The sequence below is a fragment of the Haliotis rufescens genome, unplaced genomic scaffold (genome assembly GCF_023055435.1).
Source record: "Haliotis rufescens isolate VD_foot unplaced genomic scaffold, xgHalRufe1.0.p SCAF_19, whole genome shotgun sequence".
Lineage (NCBI taxonomy): Eukaryota > Metazoa > Mollusca > Gastropoda > Lepetellida > Haliotidae > Haliotis > Haliotis rufescens.
This window is the reverse complement of record NW_025963879.1, coordinates 24,361,400-24,376,280: the sequence shown is the minus strand read 5'-3', so window position 1 is coordinate 24,376,280 and position 14,881 is coordinate 24,361,400. Positions and strand designations below refer to the sequence as shown.

The following is a 14,881-nucleotide window of genomic DNA, read 5'->3' as shown; positions in this document are numbered from 1 at the left end:
GTAGCTGTGTATGGGTTACATGTGTATTGGTTGGTTATATTGGGTATTTGTGTCATTCAGAAATCCAGCCGAGTGAGGAGGTGTTGGAGGAGTGCACGGCGTTCCTGGTGAACATCAAGGACTGGGACTACCTCTGTAACCTGGAGAACACCGCAAACGGATATATTGAGGTCAGTGCAAGATCAGCAAAGGGAGTAGTTTTGGGACTTCAATGTCTCAGGAGTTATCTCCCCCTTCATAATGCATTGCCATGACATGCGACCTGGTAATCTAGTGGATATTCCATCATCTTTATGTGTTTTGTCTTAAAATTTGTATTTGGTGAAAAGTGTTAGATTTTGTAACTGATTTCTTTTCAGCTGAGTCGGCTGTTGGCGTGTTGCTGCAAGGAGCTGCCAGTCATCCGGACCGCTCGGAAACCAGCCCGGGACCTCTGGGATGCAGGTGAGCGGAACATACACTGTAGCCGTCACATGGCTCATTGTGTAATATCACAAGTAATATCATAGTTATTTCAATAATGAAGGTATTTAGTAGCCATGGTTACGGTATACACGGCGTGATATTGCTAATATTGCTAAAAGCGGTGTAAAAACATACTCACTCACTCTCTCAATGTATGCCAAAAACTTTTTAGTTTGTTACCCCGAAATTTTACTGTTATTATGTTGACTACTGTTATCTGAGCTTACTAGACCAAACAGATTATTACTAGACTTGGGCTTCGGACAAGTGCCTAACGTCACATACTGTAATACCTGTAATAATTAGTGACTTTTATATAATTTTAAAATATTTCTACCAGAAAAAGAATTCTGGCTGCAATGCTGCAATTCACTGTGGAGAGTGGCATCACTTAGCCTTGCCAGGATCTGCTGGTCATGGGTTCGAATTCTATAATTGTTGTGATTATGACTCTTCCTCTGTCAGCACCATACCCATGTCGGTGGCTTTCACCAGAGTTGAGGGGTGGTCGGGTAGCCAAGTGGTTAAAGCGTTTGCTCGTCACGCCGAAGACCCAGGTTCGATTCCCGACATGGATAGAATGTGTGTGTCCCCTGCCGTTTAATTGCTGAAATATCACTCACTCACTCACACACTCACCAGAGATGTAAATGTGAGCCATCTTGAGCTTGCCTTCCATATAAAGCTGACATGCTGTTACATCACTGAAATACTATTCCAAGTGGCATTAGGTCCCACCAATGACCAGGTGTTGACTCCGCCTGTGGTGTCCAGTGTTGCAGATCTTCCAGACCAAGACGCAGCACAAGCGAAGCAGCAGTGGCCGGGAGAGCGCCATGCACAGAGACTCCCAGCAAGGGATGCTGCCTCGAGACTCCTTCATCAGCTTCCTGCTCAAGATAACGGTACTTACACCTGGGGTGTAGCGGAAAGAGATCACCCACGTGTCTTTGATATCAAATATATCTCCGAGACCGGTGAAGATTCCGGGGTAGAATAGGTCTTCAGCAACCCATGCTTGCCGTAAGAGGCGACTATGCTTGTCGTAAAAGGCGACTAACAGGATCGGGTGATCAGGCTTGCTGACTTAGTTGACACATGTCATCGTGTCCCAATTATGTGGATCGATGCTCATGATATCAGTCCCTGGATTGTCTGGTCCAGACTCGATTATTTACAGGCTGCTGTCATATAGCTGAAATATTGCTGAGTGTGGTGTTAATCAACAAATAAATAAACAAACAAAATATATCTCTGAGGAATGCCAAGGAGGTTTTAAACTCTTTATGGAAGTATTGATATTTTTTATATCAAAATGCACAAGGGTGAGATTCTAATTATCATCCAAAATCATTATTTTTCACTTTGTGAACAGTCAAAACCAGTGTCTTGAGTGTATAAAGTACTGCTAACCAGCATCAGTAGCAGAGAAATAAGTGATGTCATTTGATTGTGACATCATGGTACCTGCTGACATGGTCTACAGAGCATTGTGATGCGGTTTCATTGCCGCGATATCTCCTTGGAGCCAATGCTAATCTTATGAAAGCAATATCTCCTGTGGAAGACAGTTAGTTTGGGGTGATAAAAATAGTTGCTGAAATATTGCTGACTGCCATGTTAAACAACAAACTAGCAAATCACTTTCATCTCAGCAGGGATGTTGGCAAAAATGCTTTGAATATTTTAAACACAATCACTTTGCCAATAGACACCATCACCCAGATCTCAAACACTGGCGCCATAGGTACTAATACATGGTATCATGGTAGCTTAGTCACCAATCCGTTGTGTTTCACTGTTGTGATGAATGTACCTCGGCCAAGAAGCCTGTGTTGATAAGGTAATGGGTCAACATTTGGTTCTGATATTTTGTAGGCTTTGTGGTTTGTAGATGTTATTTCAGTTTTACAGATATGCGGGCTTCTTATACCCTTGTGTTTTCTCTCCAGGACCAAAGTGTTCTCACTCTGTTTATAGCATCCTTCACCAAACTCTTCACGATACTCAAGGTAAGTGGTCTGTTTCTCCTATAGTTAGAAACTAAATATTAAATTGTATCAAATCAAACTTGGAGAAATATTAAGATTTGAAACCTTATGATTGGACATTGTCTTTCCTAGATGGGTTGCTGACAATAAGGTCACTGACTAAGTCCTTTTCCACATGAACTCATATCAAGAAAACTCCATAAACAATGTTGGTTGTTTGAGTGGTCAGCTGCTCAATTCCTGAGAGACCTTTAGGATGTCTACAGTTGATTAGAAGGAGTCATTAGTGTTGTCTAAGATAGTTCAAAACAATTGGCAGAGTTGTGTCCCTTGACAATGTCAGGATCCACTAGTCTGTCTATCCCCTGTAATCTATGTTTGTGGGATTCACCAAAGTTGCAGACATCTATGAGATTCATCACTATAAGCATAACACTGACATCACGCGATACAGATGGAATATTGTTCAGTGGCATTGAGACCAAAGTTAGTCATTCATTGGTTCGCTGGAACAGTGATAGTAATAACCACAGCTAGTAGATTAGAAATGATTTGAGTTTTTAACCTTTGCTGATTTTTCCCAGGACGATATAACAAGCCAGATAGCCAGTGAATATCAAGCTCTGTGGCCAACAGCAATCGCCAAGTGAGTACCTTGCTTCCCAAAGTGTCTCACTGAGTATCTCACTTATGTCTCACTACGTGTCTCATGAAGTGTTTCTATGTGTCTCATTATGTGTCTCTACGTATCTCATGTGTCTCACTGAGTATCTCACTGATGTCTCACTACGTGTCTCATGAAGTGTTTCTATGTGTCTCATGATGTGTCTCTACTTGTCTCATGATGTGTCTCTGCGTGTGTCATGATGTGTGTCTGGGTGTCTCACTGAGTATCTCACTGATGTCTCACTACATGTCTCATGAAGTGTTTCTACGTGTCTCATGATGTGTTTCTACGTGTCACCTGTGACTAACTGATGTCTCATGATGTGTGTCATGAAGTGTCTCTATGTGTCTCATAATGTCTCATGTGTCTCACCGAGTATCTCACTGATGTCTCATGAAGTGTCTCTATGTGTCTCATAATTTGTCTCTACGTATCTCATTGATGTCTCGCTACATATTTCATGATGTGTCTCATCTTCCCGAGGCAAGAGAGTTAACTGACTTTAAAAGTCCAGTTTCCACCCTTGCTGAACTAGGCTGGAATTCCTGGGCTTGACCGTAGCACTACCAGTGGCTGTTACGAGCTGTGTCCCTTCTATGCCTCTCCTAGTCCTATGCACCAATCAGATTCCACCTCTCGTATCACTTTCATTTGCTTCAAACAAAATGGCGGCGCCCAGTCAAGATGATCTGATCGACAATCAAGATCTATATTGTGATAAAACAGGTCTTACATCGCGAAGTACATTAAATCCGGTGAGCACCTTGATTAAAAACTTGAAAAGATTTGGAATATATCTGTTGACAACGAGTTGGTGGTGCACATGCTGTGCAAATCCCGCAATCGACCGAACTCTGCATGATAGTTTACGAACCTGATTTTGATTTCGGTGCGCAATTTTGATTTGACTATGCATAGACTCGTTAGTCCAGCCAAAATGTAACTCCATAATACCAACCTTGTTCGGCAAGGGTGGAAACTGGACTTTTGTAGTCAGTTAACTCTCTTGCTAGGAAGATGGATGTGTCTCTACGTATCTCATGTGTCTCTATGTGTCTCTACATGTCTCTACATGTCTCATAATGTGTATCTACATATCTCACTGATGTCTCACTACATTTCTTATGATGTGTCTCTACATATCTCATGACTGATGTGTCAGTGATGTAGAAAGCAGTTTTATCTGTATAATATTGATAAGAACACAGCTAACTGTGATGTAGGAGATCTGTAGAAGGGCATTTAGTTAAGTGTAGGAACAATGTCTTAAACATTTTGTTAAAGTACAAAACTACAGCAAGCATTTCAACTGCTGTGTGACAAACATGAGTTGCCAGGGACCAGACGTTTAATGGTTGACTGTGGATGTTATTTGAGATGAATGACTTGTGTCCTCCCCAGCGCTGGCGGCCTGAGTGTGGAGAGTATGGAGGATGCGCTGACCACCCTGATGAAACACTCCCTCACCGTGGTGCCCACCCAGCAGTCCTGGCTCCGCACACAGGCTGACATATACTTCGGTAGGTAATGGCTCCACACACAGGCTGACATATACTTCGGTAGGTAATGGCTCCACACACAGGCTGACATATACTTCGGTAGGGAATGGCTCCACACACAGGCTGACATATACTTCGGTAGGTAATGGCTCCACACACAGGCTGACATATACTTTGGTAGGTAATGGCTCCACACACAGGCTGACATATACTTCGGTAGGTAATGGCTCCACACACAGGCTGACATATACTTCGGTAGGTAATGGCTCCACACACAGGCTGACATATACTTCGGTAGGTAATGGCTCCACACACAGGCTGACATATACTTCGGTAGGTAATGGCTCCGCACACAGACTGACATATACTTCGGTAGGTTAACAGCTCCGCACACAGGCTGACATATACTTCGGTAGGTTAACAGCTCCGCACACAGGCTGACATATACTTCGGTAGGTTAACAGCTCCGCACACAGGCTGACATATACTTTAGTAGGTTAACAGCTCCGCACACAGGCTGACATATACTTCGGTAGGTTAACGGCTCCGCACAAAGGCTGACATATACTTCGGTAGGTTAACGGCTCCGCACACAGGCTGACATATACTTCGGTAGGTTAACGGCTCCACACAATGGCCAATATATATACTTTAGTAGGTTAACGGCTCCACTCACAGGCTGACATATACTTCGGTAGGTTAACGGCTCCACACAATGGCCAATATATATACTTTAGTAGGTTAACGGCTCCACTCACAGGCTGACATATACTTCGGTAGGTTAACGGCTCCACACAATGGCCAATATATATACTTTAGTAGGTTAACGGCTCCACTCACAGGCTGACATATACTTCGGTAGGTTAACAGCTCCGCACACAGGCTGACATATACTTCGGTAGGTTAACGGCTCCACACAATGGCCAATATATATACTTTAGTAGGTTAACGGCTCCACTCACAGGCTGACATATACTTCGGTAGGTTAACGGCTCCACACAATGGCCAATATATATACTTTAGTAGGTTAACGGCTCCACTCACAGGCTGACATATACTTCAAGAGGTTAACGGCTCCGCACACAGGCTGACATATACTTCGGTAGGTTAACGGCTCCACACAATGGCCAATATATATACTTTAGTAGGTTAACGGCTCCACTCACAGGCTGACATATACTTCGGTAGGTTAATGGCTCCACACAATGGCCAATATATATACTTTAGTAGGTTAACGGCTCCACTCACAGGCTGACATATACTTCGGTAGGTTAACGGCTCCACACAATGGCCAATATATATACTTTAGTAGGTTAACGGCTCCACTCACAGGCTGACATATACTTCGGTAGGTTAACAGCTCCGCACACAGGCAGACATATACTTCGGAAGGTTAACGGCTCCACACAATGGCCAATATATATACTTTAGTAGGTTAACGGCTCCACTCACAGGCTGACATATACTTTGGTAGGTTAACGGCTCCACACAATGGCCAATATATATACTTTAGTAGGTTAACAGCTCCGCACACAGGCTGACATATACTTCGGTAGGTTAACAGCTCCGCACACAGGCAGACATATACTTCAAGAGGTTAACGGCTCCACTCACAGGCTGACATATACTTCAAGAGGTTAACGGCTCCACTCACAGGCTGACATATACTTCAAGAGGTTAACAGCTCCACTCACAGGCTGACATATACTTCAGTAGGTTAACGGCTCCACTCACAGGCTGACATATACTTCAAGAGGTTAACGGCTCCACTCACAGGCTGACATTTACTTCAGTAGGTTAACGGCTCCACTCACAGGCTGACATATACTTCAAGAGGTTAACGGCTCCACTCACAGGCTGACATATACTTCAAGAGGTTAACGGCTCAACTCACAGGCTGACATTTACTTCAGTAGGTTAACGGCTCCACTCACAGGCTGACATATACTTCAAGAGGTTAACGGCTCCACTCACAGGCTGACATATACTTCAAGAGGTTAACGGCTCCACTCACAGGCTGACATATACTTCAGTAGGTTAACGGCTCCACTCACAGGCTGACATATACTTCAAGAGGTTAACGGCTCCACTCACAGGCTGACATATACTTCGGTAGGTAATGGCTCCGCACACAGACTGACATATACTTCGGTAGGTTAACAGCTCCGCACACAGGCTGACATATACTTCGGTAGGTTAACAGCTCCGCACACAGGCTGACATATACTTCGGTAGGTTAACAGCTCCGCACACAGGCTGACATATACTTTAGTAGGTTAACAGCTCCGCACACAGGCTGACATATACTTCGGTAGGTTAACGGCTCCGCACACAGGCTGACATATACTTCGGTAGGTTAACGGCTCCGCACACAGGCTGACATATACTTCGATAGGTTAACGGCTCCACACAATGGCCAATATATATACTTTAGTAGGTTAACGGCTCCACTCACAGGCTGACATATACTTCGGTAGGTTAACGGCTCCACACAATGGCCAATATATATACTTTAGTAGGTTAACGGCTCCACTCACAGGCTGACATATACTTCGGTAGGTAAACAGCTCCGCACACAGGCTGACATATACTTCGGTAGGTTAACGGCTCCACACAATGGCCAATATATATACTTTAGTAGGTTAACGGCTCCACTCACAGGCTGACATATACTTCGGTAGGTTAACGGCTCCACACAATGGCCAATATATATACTTTAGTAGGTTAACGGCTCCACTCACAGGCTGACATATACTTCGGTAGGTTAACGGCTCCGCACACAGGCTGACATATACTTCGGTAGGTTAACGGCTCCACACAATGGCCAATATATATACTTTAGTAGGTTAACGGCTCCACTCACAGGCTGACATATACTTCGGTAGGTTAACGGCTCCACACAATGGCCAATATATATACTTTAGTAGGTTAACGGCTCCACTCACAGGCTGACATATACTTCGGTAGGTTAACGGCTCCACACAATGGCCAATATATATACTTTAGTAGGTTAACGGCTCCACTCACAGGCTGACATATACTTCGGTAGGTTAACAGCTCCGCACACAGGCAGACATATACTTCGGAAGGTTAATGGCTCCACACAATGGCCAATATATATACTTTAGTAGGTTAACGGCTCCACTCACAGGCTGACATATACTTTGGTAGGTTAACGGCTCCACACAATGGCCAATATATATACTTTAGTAGGTTAACAGCTCCGCACACAGGCTGACATATACTTCGGTAGGTTAACAGCTCCGCACACAGGCAGACATATACTTCAAGAGGTTAACGGCTCCACTCACAGGCTGACATATACTTCAAGAGGTTAACGGCTCCACTCACAGGCTGACATATACTTCAAGAGGTTAACAGCTCCACTCACAGGCTGACATATACTTCAGTAGGTTAACGGCTCCACTCACAGGCTGACATATACTTCAAGAGGTTAACGGCTCCACTCACAGGCTGACATTTACTTCAGTAGGTTAACGGCTCCACTCACAGGCTGACATATACTTCAAGAGGTTAACGGCTCCACTCACAGGCTGACATATACTTCAAGAGGTTAACGGCTCAACTCACAGGCTGACATTTACTTCAGTAGGTTAACGGCTCCACTCACAGGCTGACATATACTTCAAGAGGTTAACGGCTCCACTCACAGGCTGACATATACTTCAAGAGGTTAACGGCTCCACTCACAGGCTGACATATACTTCAGTAGGTTAACGGCTCCACTCACAGGCTGACATATACTTCAAGAGGTTAACGGCTCCACTCACAGGCTGACATTTACTTCAGTAGGTTAACGGCTCCACTCACAGGCTGACATATACTTCAAGAGGTAAACGGCTCCACTCACAGACTGACATATACTTCAAGAGGTTAACGGCTCCACTCACAGGCTGACATATACTTCAAGAGGTTAACGGCTCCACTCACAGGCTGACATATACTTCAAGAGGTTAACGGCTCCACTCACAGGCTGACATTTACTTCAGTAGGTTAACGGCTCCACTCACAGGCTGACATATACTTTGGTAGGTAATGGCTCCACTCACTGGCCAATATATATACTTCAGTAGGTTAATGGCTCTACGTACAGGCTGATATTTTTACTTGATGGGTTAACGGCTCAACACACTGGCCGATACATACTTCAATAGGTTAACAGCTCCTCACACTGGCCGATATATACTTCAGTAGGTTAACGGCTCCACACACTGGCCTATATCTGCTTCAGTAGGTTAACGGCTCCACACACTGGCCGATATATACTTCAGTAGGTTAACGGCTCCACACACTGGCCGATATCTACTTCAGTAGGTTAACAGCTCCTCACACTGGCCGATATCTACTTCAGTAGGTTAACGGCTCAACACACTGGCCGATACATACTTCAGTAGGTTAACAGCTCCTCACACTGGCCGATATATACTTCAGTAGGTTAACGGCTCCACACACTGGCCGATATCTACTTCAGTAGGTTAACGGCTCCACACACTGGCCGATATATACTTCAGTAGGTTAACGGCTCCACACACTGGCCGATATCTACTTCAGTAGGTTAACGGCTCCACACACTGGCCGATATCTACTTCAGTAGGTTAACGGCTCCACACACTGGCCGATAAATACTTCAGAAGGTTAACGGCTCCACACACTGGCCGATATATACTTCAGAAGGTTAACGGCTCCACACACTGGCCGATATATACTTCAGTAGGTTAACGGCTCCACACACTGGCCGATAAATACTTCAGAAGGTTAACGGCTCCACACACTGGCCGATATATACTTCAGAAGGTTAACGGCTCCACACACTGGCCTATATCTGCTTCAGTAGGTTAACGGCTCCACACACTGGCCGATATATACTTCAGTAGGTTAACGGCTCCACACACTGGCCGATATATACTTCAGTAGGTTAACAGCTCCTCACACTGGCCGATATATACTTCAGTAGGTTAACGGCTCCACACACTGGCCGATATCTACTTCAGTAGGTTAACGGCTCCACACACTGGCCGATATATACTTCAGTAGGTTAACGGCTCCACACACTGGCCGATATATACTTCAGAAGGTTAACGGCTCCACACACTGGCCTATATCTGCTTCAGTAGGTTAACGGCTCCACACACTGGCCGATATATACTTCAGTAGGTTAACGGCTCCACACACTGGCCGATATATACTTCAGTAGGTTAACAGCTCCTCACACTGGCCGATATATACTTCAGTAGGTTAACGGCTCCACACACTGGCCGATATCTACTTCAGTAGGTTAACGGCTCCACACACTGGCCGATATATACTTCAGTAGGTTAACGGCTCCACACACTGGCCGATATATACTTCAGTAGGTTAACGGCTCCACACACTGGCCGATATATACTTCAGTAGGTTAACGGCTCCACACACTGGCCGATAAATACTTCAGAAGGTTAACGGCTCCACACACTGGCCGATATATACTTCAGAAGGTTAACAGCTCCACACACTGGCCGATATATACTTCAGTAGGTTAACAGCTCCACACACTGGCCGATATCTACTTCAGTAGGTTAACAGCTCCACACACTGGCTGATATATACTTCAGTAGGTTAACAGCGCCACACACTTGCCGATATCTACTTCAGTAGGTTTACGGCGCCACACACTGGCCGATATCTACTTCAGTAGGTTAGCAGGTCTGCACACAATGGCTGATTTATACTTCACTTGTTATTAACACTGTTTGATATTTCCCTCTGGTGAGACTTGTGTTTGGTTCCCTGCAGCTCAGAATCAGTACTCTGCTGCAATGAAGCTCTACCTGGAGGTGGCGGTAGTCTCCACCGACTTCTTCTCTCGACCGGTGCCCAAGAGTGTGTTTGATGATCAGGTTGGTACAGATTAGTCAGTTTCATAACCAACTTTTGTCAGCATTGAAATGTTTGATATTGTGGACCTAAGTTAGTATTTTGCATGGTCAATTAACTAAGGGTCTTGTTTTAATAAACTAGATAAATTGGAAATCGAATTGGAAATCGGAAATCAAATTTAGTGGGTACATAGTGATAATTTTCAGCATCTATCAAAACCATAGAAAAGCAAGTCTTGATTGGTATACCGGTAGTTCTTTTAACATGTTCAGAGCCAGACTGATTGTGTTCCCTTGTTTTCAGATCTACCGACGCATGATGAAATGCTGTTCATATTTGCAGTGTCACACACAGGTGGGTAGATGACATATGTAGGTGGGTAGATGTCATATGTAGGTGGGTAGATGTCATACACAGGTGGGTAGATGTCATAAACAGGTGGGTAGATGTCATATGTAGGTGGGTAGATGTCATACACAGCTGGGTAGATGTCACACACAGGTGGGTAGATGTCATACACAGGTGGGTAGATGGCATATGCAGGTGGGTAGATCTCACACACAGGTGGGTAGAAGTCACACACAGGTGGGTAGAAGTCATACACAGGTGGGTAGAAGTCATACACAGGTGGGTAGATGTCATACACAGGTGGGTAGAAGTCATACACAGGTGGGAAGATGTCATACACAGGTGGGTAGATGGCACACACAGGTGGGAAGATGTCACACACAGGTGGGCAGATGTCATACACAGGTGGGAAGATGTCATACACAGGTGGGCAGATGTCACACACAGGTGGGTAGATGTCATACACAGGTGGGTAGATGTCATACACAGGTAGGTAGATGTCATACACAGGTAGGAAGATGGTATACGCAGTGGGGGAGAAGTCATACACAGGTGGGTAGAAGTCATACACAGGGGGGTAGATGTCATACACAGGTGGGTAGATGTCACACAGGTGGGTAGATGTCACACACAGATGGGTAGATGTCACACACAGGTGGGTAGATGTCATACACAGGTGGGTAGATGTCACACACAGGTGGGAAGATGTCATACACAGGTGGGCAGATGTCACACACAGGTGGGAAGATGTCATACACAGGTGGGCAGATGTCACACACAGGTGGGTAGATGTCATACACAGGTGGGTAGATGTCATACACAGGTAGGTAGATGTCATACACAGGTAGGAAGATGGTATATGCAGTGGGGGAGAAGTCATACACAGGTGGGTAGAAATCATACACAGGGGGGTAGATGTCATACACAGGTGGGTAGATGTCACACAGGTGGGTAGATGTCACACACAGGTGGGTAGATGTCACACACAGGTGGGTAGATGTCATACACAGGTGGGTAGATGTCACACACAGGTGGGTAGATGTCACACACAGGTGGGTAGATGTCACACAGCTGGGTAGAAGTCACACAGCTGGGTAGATGTCACACACAGCTGGGTAGATGTCACACACAGGTGGGTAGATGTCACACACAGCTGGGTAGATGTCACACACAGGTGGGTAGATGTCACACACAGGGGGGTAGATGTCATACACAGGTGGGTAGATGTCACACAGGTGGGTAGAAGTCACACACAGGTGGGTAGATGTCACACACAGGTGGGTAGATGTCACACACAGGTGGGTAGATGTCACACACAGGTGGGTAGATGTCACACACAGGTGGGTAGATGTCACACACAGGTGGGTAGATGTCACATGCAGGTAGATGTTAGGGGAGTGCCATACTTCAATAAACCAAAGAGAAATTGCTTTCATGTTTTATGAAATGATTGCAGTCTCCCAGTCTATCCTGATACATGTACATTGCGTTGATCTAATGCTTTCATCCATTTGTTTATGTACATGCTGCAGAGATTTAGCTAAAATATTGGTGACTGCCATAAAACAATATTCACTCACTCTCTCCTACCTACTCATATTATGAGTATTAAGTGGTATTAAGATTTTGTAATCCACCGTGAAAGTTGTGTCCCTTAGGTGTTCCAGGATCTGCTGATGGTCCTTCGTCTGTAAGCCTCACAACAGTTCTGGTGGGTTCCACCATAGAAGTCTACAACCTTCATCTCTTCTGACAAATAACTACTGTGCTGTTGATGGTGGTATTATGCCAGCTAACTGCTCTCTCCTGACTGTTCAGGTCGCTGTTCTGTGCCAGTTCCTGGACGAGGTAGACTACGCTGCAGCCTTCAAGGCGCTGCAGGAGAAGACAACATACGACGCCATGGACGCCTACTACACTTGCATCTGGGACGTCAGTGTGCTGGAGTACCTCACTCGTATCCTTCTCATGCTGCTGGCGATAACAAAACAAATAAATAGATTTATTGTGGACTGAAAGTCTGATCTGCTTCAAGCTTGTTTCTAGAGCCGACTAAATGGGGATCGGGTGGCCATGCTTTCTGCAGCCACAGTTATCCAGTGTTTTGTATTTCTGTTCTATTTTGATAAATGCCCTGGATCCATTCACCACTCTTGCTCCGTTTCGGAAGTGACGTCACCACCCCATCACGCCTATCTCTAGACCGCCTCCGTGGTCTAGTGGTAGAGCGTCTGCCTGGAGAGCGGAAGGTCCGGGGTTTGATCCCCGGCCGCGTCATACCAAAAGACGTTAAAAGATGGTACTTGTTGTTACCCTGTCTGGTGCTTGGCATTAAGGGTCTAAAACAAGGACTGGTCGGCTCGGAGTCAGTATACTGTGTCTTAGTGGGGTATTCATGTTAAACTGTGGCATGGTATCTCAGTGAGCTAGCACTATAAATCGGCATAGTCCGGACTAGTACAAGCAGCCACACAAACACACACACGTACATGCACGTCGCTATATAAGTGCAATAATCTTGGACGTGACGTAAAGCCACATTTCACCTCACCTCACTCATATCTCTAACTTTGCTCTGACTTTCTGCCATTCATATAAGTGTAATCTGATGACCTGAATGAATTGTTATTGTCTCTTAATGACTAGATTTACATGGCAAGAGAGGAGAATTAGAGAAGAAACAGTCCGCTGTAAGTATCATTCCTTTCTGTTTCTCGAAGAAGCATGTGATTGTGTCATGGCTTTATTCAAATGCAGTGGGGTAGCCTAGTGGTTAAAGCGTTTGATTATACACTGAAGGCCCAGGTTTAGAGTCCCCACATGGGTGCAATGTGTGAAGATCATTTCTGGTGTCCCCTGCTGCGTACAAACTCAATCAACCAATCTCACTCACTCACTCACTCACTCACTCACTCACTCACTCACTCACTCACTCACTCACTCACTCACTCACTCACTCACTCACTCACTCACTCACTCACTCACTCACTCACTCACTCACTCGTCGAATACACTTAAAGGCCATGAGGTAGCCAAGTGGTTAGACCATTTGCTCACCATTCCGATACCCCAGGTTTCATTCCACATATGGCTTCAGTGTGTGAAGTCAGTTCCTAGTCTTCCCTGGTGTGTTTTTGCTAACTTAAAAGGAGAAACAATATCTGTCCTCATGTTTAACCAATAAAATGACTCATTTGAAGAATAATGTACAGTAGACCAACTATTTGTTCGGTGAAATAGATTGAATGTTAATATTGCTGACTGTTATTATTGCTGTGTCTCAAACCACTGGAAGCAACCCATGCTTGCTGTAAAAGGCGGCTATGCTTGTTGTAAATGGCGACTGACGGGATCGGGTGGTCAGGCTCGCTGACTTGGTTGATGCATGTCATCGATACCAATTGCATGAATCGATGTTCATGATGTAAATCACTGGCTTGTCTGGTCCAGACTCGATTATTTACAGACTGCCGTCATATAGCTGGAATATGGCTGAGTGCGGCGTAAAAAAGTAACCAAACCAAAAATCAAACCACTAGAACTAACTGTGATGCTGAACGGCGTTCACTCACTCACTTTTCACAATGGCTGATGTGGCTGGAAATTAGAGAAAACTGCAACAAACTCCATTCATTATAAAGTGATATATGTTTGTACACTGAAATTGAATTGACTCTTTCATTAATGTCAGATGGACCCAGTGATCCGTGCTTCTGTTTCAGCTGAGGGCCCTGAGCCAGATGGACCCAGTGAAAAAATGTTTGAGAAATGTGCTTCTGTTTCAGCTGAGAGCCCTGAGCCAGATGGACGTAGTGATAAAGTGCTTGACATCTGTGCTTCTGTTTCAGCTGAGAGCTCTGAGCCAGATGGACAGAGTGATAAAGTGCTTGACATCTGTGCTTCTGTTTCAGCTGAGAGCTCTGAGCCAGATGGACGTAGTGATAAAGTGCTTGACATCTGTGCTTCTGTTTCAGCTGAGAGCTCTGAGCCAGATGGACTGAGTGATAAAGTGTTTGACATCTGTGCTTCTGTTT

The 14,881-nt window shown here is 45.0% G+C and overlaps 1 protein-coding gene across 5 annotated transcripts in view; it reads left to right on the top strand.

The window, feature by feature from the left end:
- The window catches only part of LOC124135372 (integrator complex subunit 8-like), a 43,789-nt gene that overhangs the window by 26,061 nt on the left and 2,847 nt on the right, over positions 1-14,881 (top strand). For 3 of the 5 annotated variants that reach the window (XM_048399037.1, XM_048399034.1, XM_048399035.1), the window contains 11 exons: positions 61-170; positions 360-444; positions 1,240-1,370; positions 2,418-2,477; positions 3,041-3,102; positions 4,525-4,643; positions 10,416-10,519; positions 10,803-10,853; positions 12,666-12,804; positions 13,494-13,537; positions 14,696-14,876. In XM_048399037.1, the coding sequence (XP_048254994.1) occupies positions 61-170; positions 360-444; positions 1,240-1,370; positions 2,418-2,477; positions 3,041-3,102; positions 4,525-4,643; positions 10,416-10,519; positions 10,803-10,853; positions 12,666-12,804; positions 13,494-13,537; positions 14,696-14,848 (1,058 nt within the window). In that variant the 3' untranslated portion in view covers positions 14,849-14,876. Of the gene's footprint in view, positions 1-60; positions 171-359; positions 445-1,239; positions 1,371-2,417; positions 2,478-3,040; positions 3,103-4,524; positions 4,644-10,415; positions 10,520-10,802; positions 10,854-12,665; positions 12,805-13,493; positions 13,538-14,695; positions 14,877-14,881 lie in introns of those variants that run through there. The other 2 variants (XM_048399038.1, XM_048399036.1) reach the window with 1 other exon arrangement.